Below are 25,237 nucleotides of genomic sequence, written 5' to 3' on the forward strand. Positions count from 1 at the left end.
AGGCAACCTGGTAAACCCACAGCTACTGGGTCAAGTGTTGCTGAGAAGTAGGCAATTGGCCTTCTCAGGCGTCCATGTTTCTGGATTAACACTGAAAGTGCACATCCATTTCTCTCACTACTATACAGCTCAAATTCTTTTTCGTAATCTGGCATTCCTTGGGCAGGAGCATCACATAGTCTGTCCTTTAACTCTCTAAATGCAGCCATTTCTTCTGGGTTTAGTTCTAATGGGTCTTTCACCTCACTTTTGGTCAATTTAATCAATGGTTTGGCAATCAGGGAAAAGTTACTTATCCACTGACGACAGTAACCCACCATTCCCAGGAACATTCTCACTTCTCTCTGTGTCATTGGGGCTCTCATCCCTCTAATGATTTTAATCCTGTCAATGGTCACTTTTCTCAGACCTTTCTCAATGTTATGTCCCAAGTACTGGACTTCTTTCTTGCAGAATTGCAATTTGGCTGGAGATACTTTTAATCCTCCATCTGCCAAGTGATTCAGTAACGCAATAGTGTCTACTTCACAAGCTTCACGGGTCTTTGATTCCACAAGCAGGTCATCAATATACTGGACCAAGACTGAATTTTCAGGCATTGTTAGACTTTCCAGAGATTTCTTTAGCAATTGGTTAAATATTGAAGGGCTCTCTGTATACCCCTGTGGGATTCGGCACCATGCCAAAATCCGCTCTCCAAATCTAAAAGAAAATATTGGCTGGCTGTCATGATGCAATGGGATTGAAAAGAAAGCATGGCACAAATCAATTACAGTATACCATTCTGCATCATGGGGAATCTGATACAAAATCACTGATTGATTTGGCACAATGGGACAGCATGACACAACAATCTTGTTAATTATTCTCAAATCCTGTACTATTCTGAACTTTCCATTAGGTTTCTTCAGTCCCATTATTAGTGAATTACATGGGCTGCTCAATATCTCCCTTAACACCCCCTGCTGAATCATTTTCTCGATTATGGGTGTAATTCCTTCAATTATTTCAGGTGTCAGTCGGTATTGTGGAATGTTTGGGTAAACCACTCCCTCTTTAACAGTAATTTTCACTGGATCTACATTTCTCATCAGGCCCACATCTTCTCCAGTAAATTCCCAAACTGCTGCTTTCACTGTCTGTTTCAATTCTGGGGGTAATGCATCTGGATTAAATACAGCATATGTCCCCAATGCCTCACATTCCCTGTTATCCATGGTCATTCTGCATAGGAGATCCTCATCTGGTGTTTCAAAGGTTATTCCATCTGGTGTACAGAAAATAGTGCAATTCATTTTGCACAGCAGGTCTCTGCCTAGCAAGTTCACAGGACTAGTGTCACACACCACAAATCGGTGCATGTCTGAGAATTTCCCTATTCTGACCCTTACTGGTTCAGTAAGAAGAGTCTTTATCTGTGTGTTCGACACACCAACTACTTGGATAGCTTCATCCGAGAGGGGAAGATTCTTTATATCAGCTGACCTGACAGTTGATCTAGTAGCTCCTGTGTCAACTAGAAAAGTAACACTTTCACCATTGATTTTTCCGTCTACAAAAGGTCCTGCCTGATCTATTTCTAGAGTTGCGCCAAGTAAGCACTCTTCCTCCTCTCTTCGGCACCGTCAGAAGTCTCCCTCAGAATCACTTCCCTCATTTTTCAGCCAATATTGAGCAACAGCGCTAGTGCGTTTTGGCCTGTTTACCTGCTCTTCATCGTAGAACCCCGACTCTTGGCTGTACTTCTGTGATCCTCTCCTCTGTGGCAAGGGTGGTTTTGGCATCTGATTCTGCTGCTTAACAGCCTTCTGCTGCTGCTGACCACACCCCTCACTCTGCACCTGTGAATTCAATGATGGATTGTCATCATTAGTAGACGGTGGATTCTTACACTCGGATTTCCAGTGCCCTAATTTTCCACAGTTGTGACATGGGAACTTCTTTTTCACTTCCTCGATATTTCCTTTCCCCTTTCCTGGACCAAACCTGGGTTTATTTCCTGGGTTATTTGCTTGTTCAACCAACTGAGCTTCCTGTCTTTCTGCAACTTTCACCTGTGCCCACATTGCCTTTTCTTTTAGCTTCCTCTGCTTTGCCTCAAGCTCATCACTGAAGTATTTTGCATGTCTCAGAATCTCATCAATCTTCTTGCTCTGCCAGTCTACGGTATGCTGCCTTATCATTTCACTGATTTCCGCCGCAAACCATTTACAAATCTATATACAAAATGGCTCAGGTCCTTGTCACCCAAATGTTCATCTCCACTGAACTGTTTGAAAGCTAAGATTAGTCTTTCATAATATGCATGGACTGATTCCTTCAATTCTTGATGTGTTCGATCTATTTTAACCCAGTCTGTTTCCTTGGGGGGGTACCTTATTTTTCAAGAAGGCCATAACCTGCTCATATTTCTTCATGACCTCCGGATATGGAGCTCCTGTCTTTGGATCTCTCGGGTATTCCTTAGTGGGCCAGTCTATGACTATTTTACATTCTGCCCACAGGTCTGCTGGTACAATTATATCAAACAGACTATTCAGGTCAATCCACAGCACTTTTGACAATTTCACAAATCTATCAACCTGTCTATACCACTCGACAGGCTTTTCCCTTAGTCGAGGGAAATCATTTGTAACGGATAAAATATCCTGTCTGGTCCAGGGGACATGTACATACCCACCTCCTGGAATTTCCCTCATGGGGTAAGCTGTCATTGCTTTCTCTTTTTCTTTCAAAGGGAATGTCGAGTAAGTTCTATCTGCCCCATCCTCTCGCTTTCGGTGCCATCTGTCTTTCCATCTTTCTACGTCTCCCCATTTCTTCAACAAAGCAATCATTTCCTTGATCTGTCCTGTCCGGCCTGCATGGTTCAGATTCTCAATGTCCTTATCTGTAAAATCTACTCGGTAAGGCTTTTGTAAAGCTTTTACCTTGTCCATGTCAATTCCCAGTTCACTGGCTATTCCTTTCAACCTGTCATGTATGTTCTTTGCTCTCCATGTGATGCTTTTACACAGGAAGAGGATCTCCCCCTCCTGATAATTTTTCTGCGTTTCTGTAGGGATTGTTCCTACAATCATTTCCTCCATTTCCATACGTAACCTAGCTACATCAATTCCCTGGGATTCTTTCTCTTTCCTCTGCAGAGTCTTCAGCCAATCATTCAAATCTTCAGTAGTTATTCCCACAGATTTTTCTGCACCCCCTGGTTCTGTCACTCTTTGTGGTTCTAAAATTGATCCTCTGTTCCTTTCCACACATCCAGAATTCAAACCCGAGTTAGTCTGCACACTCAATTCTCCTCCACATATGGTATGTCTCCACTGATTTTCTCCCGTTCTCCACTGTGTTTCTCCTGTTCTCATTTCTGCTGGCTCCGGAGGAACAATCAATCTATTGCCCACATATGGTACTGTCAAACCACTTTCGCCCGTCCTCTGCTTGTCAAAAATCGGCATAACCGGGCCTATTTTCACAGGCACTGTAACTGCCTCAAGGTTTTTAGTCAGTTCTCTGATATTCTCTGTCAGTTCAAAGGTAGTTCTTGCTAGTTCTCTGGTCTTTTCATCCTCAATTTCATTCTCTCTCTCTATCTCTCTTTCTCTCTCTCTCACTCTCTCTCTCTCTCTCTCTCTCTCTCTTTCTCTCTCTTTCTCTCTCTCTATCTCTCTCTTTCTCTCTCTCTCATTCTCTCTCTCTTTCCCTCTCTCTATCTCTCTCTCTTTTTCTTTCCGCCAGAGAACAACTGCTTTTCAACCCAGGGGTAGTACCCTCTGTCTTAATAATCCGCAGGGTGTCTCTCATTGGGGTCACTGCTGTTCCTACTTCTGGTTCTCGTCTATACGGGGGTGGTCTTTTATAGAGCATGTCCTCTAGGACATCGTCATCAGACTCATTCGCCCCATATCTCCTGGGTTCTATATTATGTTCTTTCTCTGTACACTTTCTTCCTTCTGACTCCTCTGCTGTTCTTACAGGATATAATCCCTCGGTCATACTGGCATCACGCCACCTTCTCATCCGATCATGATGGGTTTCACGATCATACTTTCGCCCAAACATATACCTGTAACTTCCCCCACCCCTCTGCTTTTCTCGTTCATGCATTTCATCTTCCCATTCAGTCAATGCCTCAAACTGCGTCGGCCTAGGCCGAGGCTCTAGACCCATCATCTGTTCCCGTAAGTTCCTCAGTATGGCCAGATTAAATGAGCCATGCTCTGGGAAAGCTAAAACTCCATCCTCTTGCGTATACTTCACCCAGTTATCTAACCAAATACAGGTATGATACCCATACTTCGCAACCATGAAGGATGCGGGGGTTCTTATCGGGGGCAGTAACTGTCCTTCCCTAGTCACAATATCCTTATCCTTGTCGAACCAATTCTTAACCTTACTAAACAAGGATTTCTTTTTCTTTTCCTCTTCATGATAATACATTTTCTTATTTTCCGCAAGTTGTTTGTCCTTTCTACAACTGTACGATCTCCTGTCCAATTGCTGCGCGACTCACATTAACGCACCAATCCTGGAGCGTCTACGTCACTGACTCAGTCCACGAATCCCAGCGCGACTCACACCAACGCACCAATCCTGGAGCGTCTACGTCACCCTGTATGTCTTCCAATCCTAGCGCGGCGTACACTAGCACACCAATCACCGTGCTTCCACCGTTCCAACTCACTGTCCAATCACAGCGCGGTCTTCCTGACGTCAGCAGTCGCTGCAGCAGCTTCTGCTCCTGTCTCCTGTCTCTCTCGTCTACCCCTCCTTTACAAACCTACTCAGTAGACTTTGTTTCAACTTCTACGAGTCTGTTAGTTACAACATACAAACATCTCCATTGTCTGCTTCGCTAGCCACAGAACAGTAAAAGACCTTTCCCACGAGAATTCTGTCTTTCCCGAGAGCAGCGCTTACCTCTGCCCTACTACAGAATCGTTACTTCCGTTGATAAAGTAGCACATCCCTCTACTCTACCCTTCTAACAAGCACCAATTAACTGTTCTCTCCGGAATGCTCCTAAGAGTTTCACAATTAACCAGAATGCCTTCTCATTCATGCACTTTCATACCAGAAAAATGTAGTACATTCACACAGAATTCTGTCTTTCCTGAGAACAGCGAACAGTCTGTCCTACTACAGAATTATCTCACACGTTAACAAAGCAGCGCTTACCTCTGCCCTGTCCTTCTAACAAGCTCAGAGAATACCTATTACCTTTCTAGTGATAAGTGATAACGGAATGCCATACGGATCCCTGAGACCTAAGACCAGAACTTCACAGATACCCTTCGCTATCATATACACTTCTCTCACACAGAAATACGTTTCTAATGGTAACACACGGCGATGCTACCTCATCGAACCCAGACAATGCGACGCGCAACTTCAATTGTCACACGTTTTCCCCTGTCTGCATACAGGGCCAACAATCCCGCCTTTTTCCGAGAGCAGCACTCCCTCTGCCCTACTACGGAACTGTCACCGACTCCCTACGTCCCAGAAGCCGTACACAATACATAAAACTCAATACAACTTCGACATATAATGTTAGTACATATATCAATCAATAATCAACAAGCCTATATACACGCAAATTCACCAGATCAAGACAATAGTTAACCATCATTCTGCTACCAAGAAACTGTTGCAGATTGGAGCTTCCGAATCCCCTCTACTTCCACGGACGGAATGATTTCACAGTCACACACGCACACACACATCACACGCTGGTGGGGCCCATTACACCAACATTCATCCTACCACCCTATCCGTGCCATGTATAAGGGGAAACACTTTCGATACCTAACCAATCTGCATATATCCTGAGGTCAATAGCATCTACTAGTTGCTTATAAATCTGGCTAAAACATTTCAAATAATATACAAATAAATTCAATAAACATGACAAGAAAATACCCACCCGACACAGAGATTCGAAACAAAATATTTGTTTATCTAAAATTGTAAGAAATGCCAATTAAATGCAAATTCATTTTTCTCATATTTACCTATTCTGTCTAAATGTCAGATCCTAAGTCAGAACCGGTCCTCAGTAATTCAATCAAAGTCTCTAGCTGTCATGTAGAGTCACCGTCCTCTCCGTCAGCATCGGGACCTCGGATCTTCAGTTCGGGAAGAAGTGGCGCTAGACCTCTCTAGTCTACCAATATTTATACCAAATTTACATTTCTGAAATGTTACAATCTTTATTCAAAACGGATGAATGGCGGAAATAATGTCATCTTGGTACATTTGTGATACTGTGCGAGATTTTCTCACACTTAGATCGTTCCAAAATAATGAATAGAAAATTAGATGTCCATGACTAATTTGATACTTCTACGGATGTCTCTTTTGGATAATTTGTATCCCAGTCGTGGGATCATCAGTTCATAAGTTCAGTATTCAGGTTTTGTAACCAATTTCATGTTCAGGGGCTCTTTGGCAACCATCCTGGATTTGTCATCATGATCATGGCTTTTCAGTTTTGTCGAGTGGGCAAGGTCACAGGCAGCGCGAAGCTTCCTTGCAAAATTTCCATCAACTCGAATGCAGGCTATGGGTGGTAGCCATTTTCTGATAGGCCACATTGGTCAACTTAAGTGAAAAAGAACATAAAACAGGATTACTGCACGGAAATGATTATACAGTGTTATTCCCCTGCTAATACCCTTATGTGTATGTATTTATCTAGCCATTTGCGACATCAAAAGCCATTAATGCATATTAATTATAAGCGCAAAACACAATAACATCACATAAGCAACATCTATTTCTGTCAGTTTGCTCACCAACTTAGTCCATTTATTAATTTAGCCATGCAATAGCGTTCCCACGTGTAATTCTTCTGTTAATAAGATTGATTAATCCAAACTCGACAAACTTTTAGTAGTTATTCATTAATCAGTAGTACTTTTAATTATAACATGCGAAAATGAAACAGGTATTTGGGTTTAAAGGAAAAACCCTGCTCCATCAATAGCAGGACGGGCACCTTTCCAAAATGCCATATGTGCCAGGGTGCATCCTCAATCCTGCAAAGGCAGGCTGGACATGTATTCAAAACAGCATAAGGGCCGGGGCACACACCCAGGCTTGTAATGGCAGGCTGGGCGCATATTTAACATCTCACAGGGGCAAGTGTGCACTCCCGTCTATGCATTGGCAGACTAGCCCATGTATCCGAACACCATGTCAGTGCCTCTTTCTACCCTCTATAAGAAGGTGCACACACTTCCACACTGCCTCAGCAGTGAGGACGTGCTCAAAGCCCTAAGGCTACACAAGAGAACTCAGCATCACCCCAGGGGTATCCAACGGGAAGAGCTGAACTCCAAGGCAGGGGTACCACGAAGTTGGGGGTTCCTCACTACCTGGGCAGAACATCCATATGTACCCGCCCAGCCTTCAGCCTTCAGCATTCAGCCTACCAGCTCCCCTGTACCCTTCAGGACTTCATTTGGGGTTGGCCTCATGGTATGGGTTGGCTCAAGCGTAATTGATGCCAACCTAAGCAGGGGCCACAGACCTGCGATGGTAGGCCCAATACATAGGTAGGCATGCTATCCGGTGGGTGGCCCACTCAGTGCTACGTCCCACTACCAGCCTGTGCCTTACCTACATGTGGTGTACCTGTTTACAGGTCACATGGAGGTATGGCACCTAAACCCATTGCGTAGGCACCCCGCATAGTGCGGGTGAAGTGAGCACGCGCACCTTTGACTACAGTACAGTGGGAAGGTGCCCAGATGCCTAAGGTTGGGCAGAGAGAGTTGGCTAAGACTAGGAGGAAAAAAGCTAAACGTTTTGGGGTTATTTTCCGTAAGAAGGGCCATGTCCAACAGGTGTTCTCATTGTATGTTACAAATTTGCATTTGTTTTATATCATACATTTTCTTGCAATGTATGTTTTCCAGTCACACCTGTCTCAATATATGTCATAACTCTGCACTCAAAATGAGACACAAGAATTTCTACTTGTTTTTCCTCTTTCTAAGTGAAGGAGGAAAAAACTCTCAGGATTGTTTTTGTGAAGGAAGGTGCCCCTTCATGCACAAAAACAATCCTGCATGCAACGCAGGCACCCTTGTGACATGGTGCTTTGGCACTACGCAGCCCATTGTGTGCCAGCGCAGTGGAAAGGACAGGAATGCCCCGTATTGCCTTAAGTAAGGTGCATTCCAGCCCTTGATCAGTGACGCAGCCCAGCTTTTTCATAAATATGGCCCTTTGAGTAAAGCATGCAAGTCCGCCATGCTATGGTCTCCTCTTCTCTGGTGAACAACCACCTGCCATACTTACATAGTTCCACCTAGCGGGTAGAGAATCAGGGGATCTCACTGCCCACAGTGGAGGCGCTGTCACAGAGTCTCCAGACACTGAATTATTTTCTGAGCGGGCGCAGTGTCTGATACACACACTCAGTAAAGATCTTCTGACAACAAATTTTCATAGTGGGAATTTGCTTTCAGAAAACACAAAACAATGACCCTGATACACGGGGAGTTTTGTCTCCACAGAGGAACCACTGACTAATTACTGCCCATTGCTGACATTGTATGAAACTCCTAACTGTTTTCCTTTTAAGCAAACTGAATGCAAACATTAGAGGTTATCTAGTGATGGCACATATGATGGGTAGATTAACAAAGTTTTAACCATTTTAAAAATTGATATATTTTACTGGTTTTTTTTGTTGTTTAAAAGAAAAAAAATTATTAGTTTATGCAGATGCAAAATTTAGGCAATATGTACATCTCCAAAAATAAAACAGAAACCAGCCAAGCACGTCAGAAATGCAAAATAAACTTAGGAAACAGAAGAATTATATAACCCAAAAGGCAAAAGACAAAAAGATATATATACAAGATAAAGATCAAGTCTGTACAATCGTTTCTAACCATTTAGTGATCGGGGACCATATTTTTAGGCCCCAGATTTGTTTCTTAAGGCCTCGTCTTTTGTAAACAGAAAGTTCTAAATTATATAGCCAAAGTAGCCTTAATCTCCAATTGCAAAAAGTAGGAGCATCACCGTTGATCCAATAAGTGGTTATATATACATAGTCTCGTAATAGACATGATGATAAAAAGAAAGCTGGTTTTGGCACTTTCACGGAATATTCTTTCCGCCTCCCCCTCAACCCCAAAAATTACCAGCTCAGGGGTAAGTGTAACAGGAGTTAATAGAATTAGGTTTAGAAAGTGATTTATATCTTGAAAAAAAGTTCTTAAACCTGGACACGAATAAAACATATGTATTGAATCAGCCCCATATAATCCACACCGATTGCAAGAATTACAAGAGTTCCCCTGGGAATGAGCCCATTTGGAAATTTTGGCAGGGGAATAATACAGATCAAAGGCCGACATGAAATGTTGCGATTTCAAACTACCAGACAAAACAACTGAGTTTGCCAGTTCTAATGATTTAACCAGATTTATGCCACCTTTATCTAGTTTCCTTTCCCACCGAGCACATTGTGATATTAAATCATCGTGAGATTCCATCAGCAAAGTCTGATATATTACCCCAATACGTGATTGTCATAGCAACGTTTCAATTATGTTAATTGGACCCAGATTCCCCTGACCCATTTGTAATTTAGAGCCAAGAAAACTCCAAATTTGTAGAAATTTGAAGAAATCACATTTAGGGAGGCCAAATTCCTTCTGTAAGCGTGTGAATGCCTTCATGCTGCCTTCGTGACTTAAATCACCAATAACCGTCATCCCTAAATCAGCCCATCTAAACGTAACCCTATCCTGAAGTATTGATGGTAATAAGCCATATGTTGAGAGGGGCGTGTACAAATTGATATTTGATATTTTAAATCGCTTCCGAATTTTCTTCCATACAGAATAGGCAGATTTAAATATTTTAAATCTAGTTTTCTTATAGTAACTGGGTTCCAGAGTCTTACTACTCTTTGTTGAGCATGTTCACCTAAAAGCATCTCATAAATTGTAGGGTTAGTAGCATCTGATCTAACTGTTTTGGCAGTCACAAGTATCTCCATATGCTGCAATAGAGCAGCCATATGATATAATAAGATATAATAAGAAATTTGGCATACCCTTGGGAGAATCATCCATTTTATTGCTCTTCTAGGCCTTCGGTAGCTCCATAAGAACCGAAAACAGATCTGTTCAATTTTAGAATAAAGAGAGGGTGGAAAAATTAATGGAATAATTCGAAAAAAATATAAGAATTTGGGAAAAATAGACATTTTAATACCGTTACATCAGCCATGTAGTGATAAGTGCAGATGGTCTAGTCTCTCCAGAAAAGTGCTAATAGTATGAATAATAGGTAATAAATTAAGTTCAGGAATGCGTTCTACATCCGGTGTTATTCTGACCCCCAGATAAGTAGCCTCTGACGTTGTAATATCTAGGGGGCGGGATTTATCTGAATGTAGACATTGCATTTTGTCCACGTTCAATTTATAGCCGGAGAAATCACCAAACCGTTTTGCACTGATATCCACAGTAGGGAGAGCGAGCCTTAAATTGCTGGTAAAAATCGCTGTGTCGTTGGCATAGGCCATTGTTTTATACAAAATATTGTTCACAATTACGGGCTTGATATTCATTTCCCTTTCGAGTTTTTCTAAAAAGGGATCAATATAAAGCGAAAATAATAATGGAGAACAGGGGCAGCCCTGTCTGGTGCCCCTGGTAATACTGAGTGTTTGTGAGTTTTGTCCGGATATATGAACAACTGTTTCCGGTGATGTATATAAGACTTGAATGGCTTGAATAAATTCAGGGGAGAATCCCTTCCAGTGCAGGACAGACCACAGGAACCGCCAGGAGACCCTGTCAAACGCTTTTTCTGCGTCTAACAGGATCATCCCAAGCGGAGATCCCGTGGCCTGCGCCCAATCAAAAAGGGCAATTGCTCTCTTAATATGGTCTGTGGTATCTCTTCCAGGGATAAACCCGTGTTATCTAGGAGATACTAAAGGAGTTATAACAGTGCAGAGCCTAGACCAATTAGTTTTGCATATATCTTGCTATCAGCCGCAATGAGTATGATCGGCCGGTAAGAGCCTGGATTAAGCTCCGGTTTTCCCTTTTTCCTAAACACTATGATCGTAGTCTTTTGCCAAGATTTGGGAGTCAGTCCCTGTTGAGCTAGCTGAAACAACGAAATTAAAATAGGTTTCAGCGTTTGCCGAAATATCCTGAAGAACTCAAGGGGGATTCCGTCTGGCCCAACTGCTTTACCAGATGCTAGAGATAAGATCGTGGCCTCAATTTCATCCCAAGTAATTGGGGAATTAAGAAGCTCGTTTTGTTCCACGGTTACTTTACGCGTGGTTATTCTGTTTAAAATCCCATAATACTGTCAACGGCAGCTTCTTCTTCGGCCGTATAAAGTTGACTATAAAAATTATGAAATACTTTTAGTATTCCTTGCGGGGTATCCACAATTTGATCCTGCTTATCCTTTATCCTACTGATACCATTAGTCACAGCTCTTTGCTTAATACGTTTAGCCAGATGTTTCCCTATTTGCTCCCCAAATTCGAAAATATCTGATCGGTATTGTATATATTTAGAAGCGAGCTCTTCAGCATAATGTAAATGTATTTTGGATTTGATAACAGAGATTAAATTTAAACATTCGTCAATATTTTGACCAGTACTAATCTTTCTAATAAGCTCTACCTCTGCTGCTGTCAGTTCATCAATCCAAGATTTAATCAAATCTATGGCCTTCTTCTGGAGATATAATGAAAAGCTAAGTGTTTCCCCGCATAAAGCGGCTTTGAATGCATCCCATACAGTGGTTTCGGGGGCGGTGCCTTTATTAATATTAAAAAATTTAGAAATCCATTTAACTATGTGTTGACAATAAGCCTCTTCCAGTAGGAGTTTTTCATCAAATGTCCATGCATTTAAATTCCTAGGGAGTCCATATAATGGCATCTCAATACTTAATGGATTATGATCAGAGATAAGTCTCGGATGTAAGTTAATGTTAACTTTATCTGCTAACTGTTGTGAGCAAAAGAAATAATCAAGCCGTACAAGTTTTTTATGTGGTGCTGAAAAAAAAGTATATCCGGGCTCTTTGGGTCTATGTCGGTGCCATATATCCACTAGGTCATACTCCTTAACCAGGCCCTGTAGAGCCTTAAACGTCTTATTCTTATGGCCAGAATAAGACATACCACCAGCTAGATTAAAGTTGTGCTCTAAATGAATATTAAAATCGCTGCAAATAACCAGCGGGGATGGCCAAGTGGCTAATTCAACATTAATATTGTTCAGAATTTCTGGGTCGTCTGAGTTAGAGCCATATATAGAGCAAATTGTGAAAAGAGAGCCGCGAATACCACAAGGATCACCCAGCGTCCTAATTGATCCTCTTTCTTCCGCTTCCAAACAATAGTCCCATGTTTCGCTAAAATTGCTACCCCACGAGTGTTGGTAACTTGATGTGTACAGGCAAATAGATCAAGGCCCAAGTCTCTGAGCCAATGGCGATTGCACCAAGAGATATGTGTTTCTTGTACACAGAGTATTTCTATTTGTAGCTGCTTAATTACTTTAGCAAATAGTTTCCTTTTTTTATGGTCATTAAGCCCACAGATTTTAATAGTACAAATAGACAATTTTCTCTAGCCATTCTCAAAATGAAGTGGCTGAATATCCACTTGGCCTAAACCAAAGTTACCAGGAAAGATTTTAAGAATTGCTGAATTCATCATTATAATAGTTGTTTCTCTATTCAGATAAAGATGTACATGCAAATTAGATAGATTAAATAGATTAAACATGCCATGTGCTCCACCTCCCTCACCCCCAACCGATGTGTCCCACCCTCCCAATAGCTCCCACCCCCTTCCCTCTCCCCAATTCACGAGGCATAGGGACCCCAGTCCCTGGTGATGTCAAGCGAGACTCAACCCCAACCAGCACAAACCCCCCACCCCCCTCTCTGAGCTAAGACTAAGCAGTTGTTGTTACTAATAAATGCCCCTAACAAAGCTAAATGGAGGACAAAAATTCTTGAGCTTGAATCTCAGACAAAAAAGGTGAGTTTTCCCTTGAAAAATCACTTTTAGCTTTGCAGGTCTTAGAAGAAAAACCTGAGACCCTTTAACTTGAAAAGCAGGTATCAATTGGCGCAAGAGCCGTCTTTTCTCTACAGTAGCCTGACAAAAGTCAGGCCGGACAAAAAAATCACACCGCTTGGTCATGCGCTTTTTATCAGGTCTAGCAAGATCATATATAGCTTCTCTAGCTAAAAAATTATTAAGTGAAATAAGGATCGCACGAGCTTCAGTTGATACACCGGTTTTCTTGCGGATATTAAAGGGGAAGCGATGGGCCCTTTGAATTTGTGTTTGCCATTCCCATTGATGAAGTTCAGGAAATGCTTTGGCGAAGAGTTCCACAACAAATTGTCGGACATCACCACCTTCTTTTCCCTCGAGGATACCAAGAATGCGGAGATTATTCCGCCTAGCGCAGTTTTCTATGTCCGTCAATTTCCACACAATATCATCCTTAATAGATTTGATAGTTTCTGTGAGTGTTTTTTGAGCAGTTAACGCATCCTCTAATTGAGAAATTCTAGTTTCAGCTTCCCCCATTCTAGTAAAGAAGTCAGAGCAAGACTTGGCAACTCTTCTAATGGAATTTTGAAGTTTGCGGTAAGCCCCCTGTGTTCTTAAACTCTCGGATCTGGTTTCCTCTCTGAGTGCCATGATAGTTTGGTATATAATAGGGAGTGTGATTTCATCTAGGGGTGGGCGGAATTTGCGAAATCCACTTTCGCAAATTATCGTGAAAATGTTAAAAATTATCGCAAACACGCGGAAATATCGCGAAGATGCGTAATTTTTTTTCCCGCATGTTCGCGAGATTTTCTGCATGGTTGCGGCTCGCCAACTTACCCATGTGGTTGCTCGCGGGTGCGGCCATCTTGTTTTCAGTTGTCTCGCGGTGCATGATCGCGAGAAGAAAGACGTGATCGCGCGACGCATGACGTCACTGCGGGCGCGAACTGTCGCGAGACAGCGCAAATGGCTAAAAACAATACAACATCTCATGGAGAACGCGACCGGATCAAGAAAACTTGTCGGCGAACGCAGGGATTCAGGTAAGGCGATCGCGCGAGAATGTATTATTTTACAGCACGAGCAAGAAACAAATTATCGCCAAGATGCGGAATGCGGAAATTTTGACATTTTCGCGCTCGCCGCGGAATGCGAAAATGTCAAATTATCGCAATTTCCGCGAACGGAACGAAATTTTCGCCCAGGCCTAATTTCATCTTGGTTTTGATCCGTAGCCTTGTTATTGCCAGCCGATTGAATCTCTACTGGGATCTCATTGCTGTTCAAGCTTGGTGAAAAAGAATAATCCCATGTCATTGAACCAGCTGCCCCCTTGGGTTGCTTCACTGATGCCTTAGGATCATATGAAGTGGCGGTCGCGGTCGCGCCTTGGCCCAACAATGTTCTATCATTCTCCTCCTCCCAGTGTAAGCTATTGCAGTCACTTTCATCGGCAACTGAGTCATTAACTGAATGTTCCTCACTGGAGGAGTGGGAGTAATCTGAAAGGGAGTAAAATTTATCAGCCGCCTCCTCATCTTTGTGGAAGTTTAGGTCCCTACCTAAACTTGCTGAAAGCGCCGGATCCACAGACAAGGGATTAATCAGGCAGTTTTCATAAAGGACTACAGGATCCATAATGCAATTGGTTTGATGTGCGGGAGTATTTGTACAATTGTTGTCAGCTTGGGAATCTCTGTAAGCAGGCTCTGACGCCCCCATGCCCACAGCTGCAGTCAGTTCAACGATATCGTGTTTCGGGGATTCCAGAGTCACCTCAGGTGCTGGTGGATCAGCTGGTAGAGTTACAGGATTTTGCAGCGTCAACTGAGGTGAAATCGGTACTGAAGCGGTGGATATTATTGATGGCATGTCAGTGGATATTATTGCTGGCGTGTCGAAATTCCCTTTCCCTTTCTCATTACGTTTGGATATTGTCACTGTGTTTGGGCTTTAAACAGGACGGGAACAGTTTTAGCACAGTTCTTGCTTTGTTCCCCGGCCCCCGAGAGACCCCCCGCGGGAGTACTTACAGAGCAGCGTTTGTTGTTTTCAGGATTCGTCTTGGCATCAAGAACAGGAGCAGATTGCAGTTGTTGACCGCCTACGGGGTTCCCTGGGAGGCCGCGGTTCTTTGCTCCTCTCGTCCCGGTCTTCGGCGGCATCCTTTCAGGCAAGTACACACTGCGCGCGAACAGAGAGACAGCGCTGAGGGCTTTCCAAGGCACCAGCTGACACGGCAGCGGCACCCCCCAGAACTAAGAGCAAGATCGCCAAATCATGCGTAGGAGCACAAGAGATATTGTTCAGGAGTTTAAGGGGTTTGAGAGCGAGGAGAGGAATTTTACATCTGGAGGAGGTAAATGAGTCAGCTCACACAGCCACAGCAGTGGCCGCCATCTTGCCTGCGATATTTTACTGTTTTAATGTAGCTTTACATATCTACAAACAAGAAATAAAATTGTAATTTATGTGTTACAGTTCGTGAGAACTGATGCATACTCTAGAATTTGCAATCACTGCAGATTATGGCACACAAAGAAAGTGACAGAGAAATGAAGATGGGTTTCAACAAACATAAAAGTAACACTTGATTGTGCACCCAACTAATCAGTGCCACCATAATCCAAAAAAAACGAAACATCATTTATACCAACTTTGATTCTAGGTGTGGAAGTGGCCCAAAACAATCCAAAGGGTGGAAACACATTACAGCCATGTCGGATTGTTTGGCCAAATAGTTCTCAATGAAAAACGTAATTCCACTTGTTACTTGACTAGTAGAGAATAGAATAAGAACAGAGACGCTGAGTTTTATTTGGGATGATGATGGATTTGGATCACAGTTTGATCTCTTCATATTGTGGAAATGCTGAACCCAGACGCATATATCTTTTTAAATTAGATTGATATAACTAAAACTGTGAAAATGAAATTAAGATGAAACTATAAACGCATACAAAAAGACATTACTAAAAGAAATAAGTGTGAAATTGTGCACAGCAATGCTGATCTGTTGATTGTCCTTTAATGAAAAACATTCTGATAACTGAAAAGTAAACTTTGCATTCATTTTCAGCCAAAAACAGCCTCAAGAAGAGTGAAAAGAACAAGAAAAATATTGAAAGGTATTCATTTGAAGGCCCGGAAGAAGTCATTCCATATGAAGAGACCAGAGAAAGTGAGTGACAAGAGAACTCTCTAAAAAATACTGAGTTATATCAGAAGACTGTAATAAAAAGAATTTGGAAAGGCCTTTAAAAAGAATGACTGAGAAGCGATCTGCAAAGCAATTAGTAAAAGAGAGTGTTGAAAGGGGAGAAACTAACTAGAGGCCAGTCAGCAGGTGAGGAATATAAGGCCTGTCAAAAAAAGTAAACATCTAAAACAGCCAGAAATACATGGGTTTGTGAGGGTGAGTAAACTGAAGTTAGTAAGAGAGAGTTAGTAAGAGAGAGTAACTGCCAAGAGAGTCCATAAATAAAGATATGTAAAGAGCGATTCATTGGTGAGAGGTCTGAAGGAGTGAATGAATGGAATACAAAGTCCATTGTAGAAACTACTAGATGCCTAGAGAGAGTGGTTGTATAGTGTTTGGTAAGAGACAGTGAAAGTTATAAAGACTAACAGGCGAGAGATCTGTAAGAGAGTGTAAGTGGTTAGAGATTTCTAATACAGTGAATAATGAGAGACATGTAAGCTAGAGTGAAAAGAGATCTGCAACAAAGGGTAAAAAAATAAGAGTCGGAAAAAAGAGTGGTTAACAATGTACATTTCTGAGAGGATCAGTGTCATTTGCTCACTTCAAGAAAGTCAGCCACAGAGCTGAAAAAACATAAGCAATAAAAGGTCTGCAGAAGAGAGTATGTTTAGGGCAACACAAACTGTTTGTATAGAGACAGTTGCAACAAACTGGTAGCAGGTAAGTGATAAGAGGCCTGTATAACTGACTGAGTGTTGAGAGGTCTACAAAAGAGTGAATGACTAAAGAGGTATGTAATTGAGCGTGTGGGACAAATGAGGTCTGAGATAGTGATTAAAATGCTTGTAAAAGGGAATTAACACCAGACATCTGTGAGACTCTGAAAAAGCCTCTGAAAGAGAGTGTCTGCAAAAATTGAGTCTTGAAGTGAGAGGAGGTGAAAAGTGAGGTATTTGTGAAAGTGAGTGTTAAAAGAGGCTTACAACAAAGACAGTGTAACCATGTGTTCGTAAGATAGCCATTGAAAATAGGGGCCTATAAGAAAGAGTGAATAGTAGGACAGGCAAGAGAGAGAGAAGAGGAATTCAAAGGAGTAAGTGATGAAGGGTCTATATGAAGGTGAATGTTGAGAACTGATGTGAATGTTGAGACTGAGTGATTAACACGAGATCTAAAACAAAGGGCAGTTACTAGAGATGTTAAAGAGAGTGAAAAAGTAGTGAAGCCTAAACCAATGATAAGGGCGGTCTGAAAGAGAAAGTTTGCGACAAACAAAGTCTCCTAGAAAGGTATTGAAAAGCAAGGTCTAAAAGCCAGAGTGAGTGACATGGAAGGTTTGGAGAAAGCAATGAGTGAGAAGCATGGCCAATAATGATGAGTCACAGCAGAAAAATGTCAAAGTGCTCAAAGAAACCTTCAAGCACATCTCTCCATACTTGGAAGAACTGCACTGGATACCTATCAGTGTGCGATTTATAAGGCACTGCACTTGAATAAACTTTACAGAATTGTCTTTAACCTCAAAGTGATCTTTAAACAGGAGAAATGGTAGCTGTATCAACAAGCATTTATAATGCAATGGTCCCGGCATTGTTAAAGTTAGAGCTATTGGCATTGCTCATGACATTATTTTTGTTTATGTTTTTGTTTTTAAAACATTTAAAGAAACGGCATTGTTATTTACAATGCCAATAGCTTAATCACTCTCAAATGCGAGACCTTTTGCATTTGCACCCACACACAGAGCCACACACACAAAGCCACCCACACACACAGAGCCACCCACACAGAGCAACCCACACACAAATAGAGCCACCCACAGAGCCACCTACACACACAGTTACCCACACACAGAGCCACCATGCATAGAGCCACCTACAAAAAAAGCCACACACACAGAGCCGCCCACACACACACAGAGCCTCCCACACACACAGAGCCTCCCACACACACAGAGTTGCCAGATTACTCAGTGTCAGAATGACAATGTTTCGGGCCCTGATTTTTAATCATGAAATCAACGGTTTCTATAAACCAAGTCATACACTGTTTTTAAATGCATAGCCCAGTACTGTAGTGCTTGTGTACAGTCAACATGGAGCGACCGGACTACCAGTTTAATTCGCGCAGACGTAGGGCCTTCTGGTACTTGTAGTAAGGCAAGTGAGGCATGTCCACCGCTCACCTGATTTAAATCCTCATCGTTCAGCAGAGTGCTATTTGATAGGCAGTGTGATAAATAGAAAACTTTCTGATAGCTGGCTGGCTACCTATTAAACAGTTTGCAATGCTACATACAATGGTAAATTAACCTTTCCTGCCGTTTACCAGGCTGTCTGGCAAGTATCACATTTTCACACCTGTCCGACACAATGACACTAAAAATAAGACACTTTCTGCTATTGGTCTTGCTGGCTACTGCACACAATAGCTCATTTTATATTCATCTTGCAGCCCCACTAACAATACGTTTTTTGTGTCTATGTACCCAACACGCCAAAACAAAAACATTATAGATGTTTCTTGCAGTTTATCCACCTGTTGATTTCACGGAGAAGTTTAAGATGGAGGTGAAAATCGCCAGCCTTGTAACACACGTTTAATCGTGTGCTTCGTCCTTAAAGAATCTCGCTAAAACTTTTCTGCACATGTAAGGGAGACAGCATGAACGTGGTGCTGTAGTAACGTGCACCTTAACTTCAGCACTGCCTTTAACAAAGAGCGCCACAGCTGCACCACTCCAACACCCCCTGAGCAAAAACCTATGACAATTGGTTTTAGTCGACTTTTAAAACAAAATCCCTTCTTAGAATAAAACGAAAATGTTGCAAACTGGCATACAGTGGATAAAAGCCAGGGGTGAAACCGTGAAAGACCTCATGCACACACACAGGCAGGCAGGCAGAGGAGAGGTGGTCCAGCAGCTTTCCAGGAACCGGGAGGGAGAGAGTTAGGGAAGAGTCAGACAGCTTCAAAGAAATGTTTGACAGGAGGGATCGAGAGCCTGCGGGCCGGGATTGTTTGGGAACCACTGTGACCTTATCACCTGTACTCAATACGAGAGAAAACACAACACGAGAAAGGGGAAAGGTGCGATTAGTTTCTCCGTGTTTCTTCCCAGAGTGGGGGGTGATCGGATTACAAAGATACAAACAAGCGCCCCCTCCCATCCCTTAACAGCTCTTCCCCTACCTGCATGCCCGCGGTACTGAAGGGTCAGAGTGGTTTCTCCCACATTGGGGTCCTCCTGTCTGAGACCCCAGGCGCCTGGCACGGTGCAGCTTCAAAGGCAGGGCAAATCACCACAGTCCGCTCACCCCGGGCGGCACAGTGACACTTCAAAGTAGGGCGAAACTGCCGGGTGTCAGACGAGTGCCCACCTTGCAGATCACCACAGGACATGCACCAGAGCAACTCCTCTAGGCGCCAGCACCAAAGTTAATCCACGGGCAACAAACACCACATGCACAGTACTGGCGGGGTCTGGACCCTCCTCCTTCTCTGCCTTCTGCTGGGTGCAGCAGGTCCCCGGTTGGATCCCAGAGGTACGACTACACTGCTGTCTGTTCTCCCATACATGCACTGGAGGGAAGCAGGGGGCGCGCGTGCTCGTGCCCCAGACCTGCCTGCTCCACGGCTTGCAGTTAATACTGTCTCGCGCTGAGCCCACAGACCGCCCGCGTGGGCGCGAGCCCAGTGCCCTCCCTTCTCCCCCAGGAGCAGACCGCCCGCATGCCATTGGCCAGCACCGAGAGGGCTGGGACGGCTGTGCAGGGCCTGTGCCTCCGCGCGCGGACACTCAGGGCAAAGAGGCAGCGGAGGGGGGTCTCTCACCGCTGGGGGGACCTGCGCCCTGATGTCGTCCAATGAGAGGAGGGTGCTTTAATAGCTCATCCCAGGTGCTGGCTTAGTGAAAGTCAAAGGCAGCCAGGGTTCCATTTATGAAACGATGTGAAACGCTGATAATTCTAAGAAACGTGTTCAACCTACTTTCTTGAGACTGGAAGACCTTCCCAGTGGAAGAAGCAATGCCGATGACCTTTGTGGCTGTTAAATTGTTTCTTGACCTGGCAGATCCGGAAGTCGTCAGCGAAGGGGAGGTTGGAGGACAGGGTATCACGGAATACAGCCCTGCATCGCACCACGCGAGTCTACAGCGTGTCTTGCTCATGCTGCCTGCACGCGCCAGTAGGCTCTCTGATTGGCTGACAAGGTCCACCAATCACAGTGCTTGTTTGGTAGTTGCCAACCAATCAGAGAGCCGACTGGCGCGTGTAGGCAGCGTGAGCAAGACATGCCGTAGACTCGCTGTCTTATGGGCGTGTTAAAAAAAGAGAAAGAATCGAAAAAACACGCCCACGAATCCGAAATAGACGGGGCTTTTTTGGAGAGACAAAGCTCTTCTCCAATGGCTGACCAGCATTTAAGAGGCCAGCCAATGGAGAAGAGGAGAGAAGAGGGGCGGGTTGAAGCCCCACTTCTCAAAGTCATTAAATCTTGCGAGCAAGACTGCGCAAGCGCAACCTTCGCTAGCCGAGACCTAAAAACATCAATGAGGATCACTGTGAATAGTTTTTGACCCATGTTTGAAGTGATAGTTGTACACAGTGAGCAGCACTTTAGTGACAAAAAAACATGTCGCATGTTGTGATGAAGATTACGGAAAGTATATACTTTTAAGAACACTTATCTAACGTAAGCATCTATTAGACCAGTGGCTCAGCAAAGGTGATCTTGGCTCAAATACAACCAAAGAAAACAGGCCCCAATGACATCCAGCTGGAAAGCAAAATACAGTGCTGAGGCCCCTCACACCCTTGGCCCTGGTGCGTCTGACCGTTTGAAAACTACACCTCCAATTAGGACAGCTTTAGATGTGCAATAACTTTTAATCAACTGATTCTATGATGGCCGTGTCTGATGCGTATGCACTGTTGCATAAACTATGACACTAACCCCACAAACAATGTTTCCTACAATATAGCGTTCTGCCCAAGTCAAGTTACCAAAGGTGAGCTATGAATATCTTACAGGAAAGTCGCTTTGCCATTGCAGCCTGTGCTCTGGGGCTAGGCCAACAGATCCGCTCCTTATAGGCATTAATGTGGCAAGGAGAAGTTCTGCCCTGTGCACTGGAGCACCTGCCAGTGTGAAGATTGTTTTCGAGACTGGGAATGTTAGTCTTCTGAATCCATACTGTAGAACAATGGAACTTTTTTTTTTTTTTATATATATTTTCATTATTATTCTTTTCACAATAATTAATTTTAACATACACTGGTTAAAGATAGTAACAAAAGTACAATAAGCATTGGTAATGCATCGGTTTTGCCGATGTAGTGAATAAAGAGCTGTTTTCATCAATCGTCAAGGGGGAGAAAGAAAGAGCTCCCTGACAGATAACACAGGAGTGGAGAGGATGTCCCGCAGCGGCCAGGGCAGCTAGCTCGAGCGCTAGGGATCCCGGTACGAGTTTCTCTGGTGCCACGCAAAGGCCTGTGATTTTATGCAAATCACTTAACCTCTCCGGTTGATAAATTGTTATATAAATATGCTGCAAGAGTAAAAGGCAAAATTTTATGAAAATATAGTTCCCTCAAAGCGGAGGTTAACAGGATTTCAGCGGGGGGAAGCTGATAAGAGAAGCAGAGGAGGAACAAGCATTGGTAAATGCAGGAAAATATGCTACAGCCAATAGATTGGCACACACGGGAACCAATGAGAAGACAGGAAAGAGAGAGGCAGGATGTAAGTCCCTTTAAAGTTTATATTAAAAACAATAGATTTCTCAAGCACAGCGCCAGTGTTGTGCAGGCGAAACCTAAAAATTACAAAATAATATAAAATAATACAGCTTTTACCATGAGCATTTAGCACAGAGAAGCATAAACTTTTGCAATTCAAATGTGTCCATAGTTAGGTGTCATTTGCTTTGCTATGTACCTAAATATACATAGACAAAAAAAAACATGACTTCATCCCGTCCAATTAATTTATCACAAGAACATATTTATTTGAATAATCAGAGATCATCAATTATAATAATATACTTATACTAGTGATAAAGAAAAATACGGATGGCTAGCACAAAAAGATCATATTGCTGGTCATGTCAGAATTCATCAGTGATAATAATGTACATTTATCAGTAACGGAAAATGAAGGACATGCCCATAGCTATTGCACAGACAATATGTAGAAGACTACACATTGCTGGTTAAGCCCCTCCCCCGTGACCATTGCTCCAGAGTGGTCCAAATCTTCTTTCCTCTCTTTTAGGCCTTTCTTACCCTTCCAGCGATTAAAGGCTACTCTCTTGATGGAATAATGAGACAACCTAGACAGCCATTGATGAAATGTAGGAGGGTCAGGATTAAGCCAAGCTGCGGCCATAAAGACATGTGATACCACCATTGAGATAAACAAACTTTTCCCATCTCTCTCACCTGCATTATCATGCACTCCCAAGGGCCTTAACTGAGGGGATAAAATCACTTAGGTGTGTAAGATAGTCTGCAGAAATTAAGACCTCTCTAGTTTCAGGGAGTCTAGGACCGGACTGCTATAGAGCATATGAACAATATCTGCTTCCAGACTTTGACATCAAAGGCACGACATGCCGATGTCGCTCCTCCAGCTCGCTATCTTAGCTGGAGTGTAGTATAAATTAAAGATTATTTTGAAATGCTTTGACTGCTGGCCCGCTGAATGGAACAGCTAATTGCCCAGTACTAATGATTCATAGAAGCATCATTCGGTAGCCCCATTCCTTCTCAACCAGGTGCCTGCATGCTTCTTTAGATCGTCAGACATGAAGGCAGCCGGGTACACATAGATCTGACTTATCCTACATCCTGCATTATTGCGGAGTAGTTCAAGAAATGTATCTGTAAAAAATTCAATTGCTCCACCATACTTCATAGATCACAAATATCTAAACCGTAGGTATTTGTAAACGTCTTGCTTATAAAGACCAATCTCAAGTTGTAGCTCCCGAAATTACAGCATTTGAATACTCTCAAAGAGGTCACCAAATGTCATTATCCCTTTTGCTTCCCATCTAGGAAAGTATGTGTCATGGAAAATCATTGGTAACAATTGAGACTTCCACAGGCGGGTATAAAAGTTGAGTCTGCGAAGACCAATCTTCTTCCGGACAACCGCTCATATTTTAAAGGCAGCTAATAGGTTCTGTCATTTTCAAAAAGAGAGCATTAGCATCATCCCCTACCAACAATTCATAAATTCTGGGTGCCATCTCAGCACCAAAAGAATCATACAGCTGCCCCCAAAGTAGAAAATTCAAGTACTGTAAAGCAACAGCACATTGATAAAATCTAACATTTGGAACGGCCCAGCCACCTCTGCCTTTAGGCAACAACATGAACTTTAAGGCCCTCCTAGATTTAGCCTAAGACCAGATGAAACTAGAAGATAGGTCTTCCATTTTTTTTAACCAATGTTTTTCAAACTCCAAGGGAATTGATCTGAAAAGTTAAAGGAACTTCGACAACAATATCATTTTACTTATATTACATCAGCCGATTTTTGTAAGGCGGTGATTGTCCATTCTTCTAAGGCCCTGTTTGGTCTTATATAATACCGGAGAATGTTTTAATTCTACTAACTGATCTATATTGGAGGCAATATTAACTCCAAAATACACTGCCTGATTCATGACCAGATCATCTTCATATACTACACCTGGTCGAAGATGGCCACCTGTGTCTTGATCCAATTCAAAAGATAACCAGAGATTTTCCTAAAGATTAGGGCTTCCTTTTCCAGCTCCTGCATAGCCCCTTTCGAATCAGGAGTTACCACTGTAATGTCATCAGCATATGCTAATATTTTTGTGTTGAACCCCTGTAACCTCATTGGTAAAATTGCAGCATTAGCCTCCAGTTTCCTTATCAAGGAGTCAATATACAGAGCGAAGAGTAGGGTTGAGCAAGGACACCCCTGCCTTGTACCCCTGCATATTTGCAGCGGGTCAGATTTCCGCCCCATTATTTGGAGTCTTGCTGTTGGGTTCCTCCTAACAGCTTGGAAAGCCTTAATAAAACCAGCACCAACTGTATACCATATCAGAACCGACTAGAGGAAATCCCACGGCAAATGATTGAAGGAACTTTTTTCTTGATGTTGGAGCCTGCCTTTGCCTTACTGATGAGGGTCCAACTTCCTCAGAGCATTCCGAGTAACATCTGGTAGATGTCGTTTCCAGTCCTTCTAATTCCAGATGAGGGGAGTCAGATGGGCTTGTCAGAAAAACTTGAGAATTCTCTGGAAATATCGTGGCCTGAAGAGCAACTTGACTTTGGCAGCATAAGTGGTTGTGCTGGGACTCATGGGACTTTCATGTGTGTAGTAATGTGATGTAATGTAATTAAACTCTTTGATGTCTCATGTAGAATGTGATGTTTTAATGGTTATTAAGTTAGCATTGACTAGATCAGCAGACTCTAGGCAAAGTTAGGCAAGCTGTGGCTGTTTCTAATAAACATCTAATAAACATCAAAATTATAGCCACATTTTGTCTCAGCATCATAATTAACAAATTATTAGAAATTGGCGACGAACGCCAATTGGACACGGCGTCGCGTTGGACATGAAAAGACATGGGAATGTGGAGAGCTAAACCATTTTGCAAGCATTTGCAGATTGAAATAAGATAAAATAGACAATAAGAGGAGTTGGAAACAAACAGAACAAAACAGTAAACATATCAGATTAATTGGAAGTTCAGAACATGAAGGCCTGGGTGACTTTAAGCAGTCAGAACAATTATACCTGATGAATTAGGAAGGTGAAGATGAATAACTTCATTTATTAAAAAAGGAACATATATAGTAGGTTCTTGGCAGTGGAGCAACATGCACAATTATGAGCGTAACTGAATATGACAGGATGCAAGAAAAATCCTTGCTTGTAACAACCAGTGTGTATGTTTT

At 42.8% G+C, this 25,237-nt stretch overlaps 1 protein-coding gene across 1 annotated transcript in view; it reads left to right on the top strand.

The window, feature by feature from the left end:
• Positions 1-25,237, top strand: part of CPXM2 (carboxypeptidase X, M14 family member 2) — a 381,585-nt gene that overhangs the window by 76,913 nt on the left and 279,435 nt on the right. Inside the window, exon 2 of the mRNA XM_085601678.1 lies at positions 16,161-16,262. Within this exon, the coding sequence (XP_085457804.1) occupies positions 16,161-16,262 (102 nt within the window). The remainder of the gene's footprint in view (positions 1-16,160; positions 16,263-25,237) is intronic.

The sequence above is a fragment of the Triturus cristatus genome, chromosome 1_2, assembly GCF_964204655.1.
Source record: "Triturus cristatus chromosome 1_2, aTriCri1.1, whole genome shotgun sequence".
In the NCBI taxonomy this organism is placed as follows: domain Eukaryota; kingdom Metazoa; phylum Chordata; class Amphibia; order Caudata; family Salamandridae; genus Triturus; species Triturus cristatus.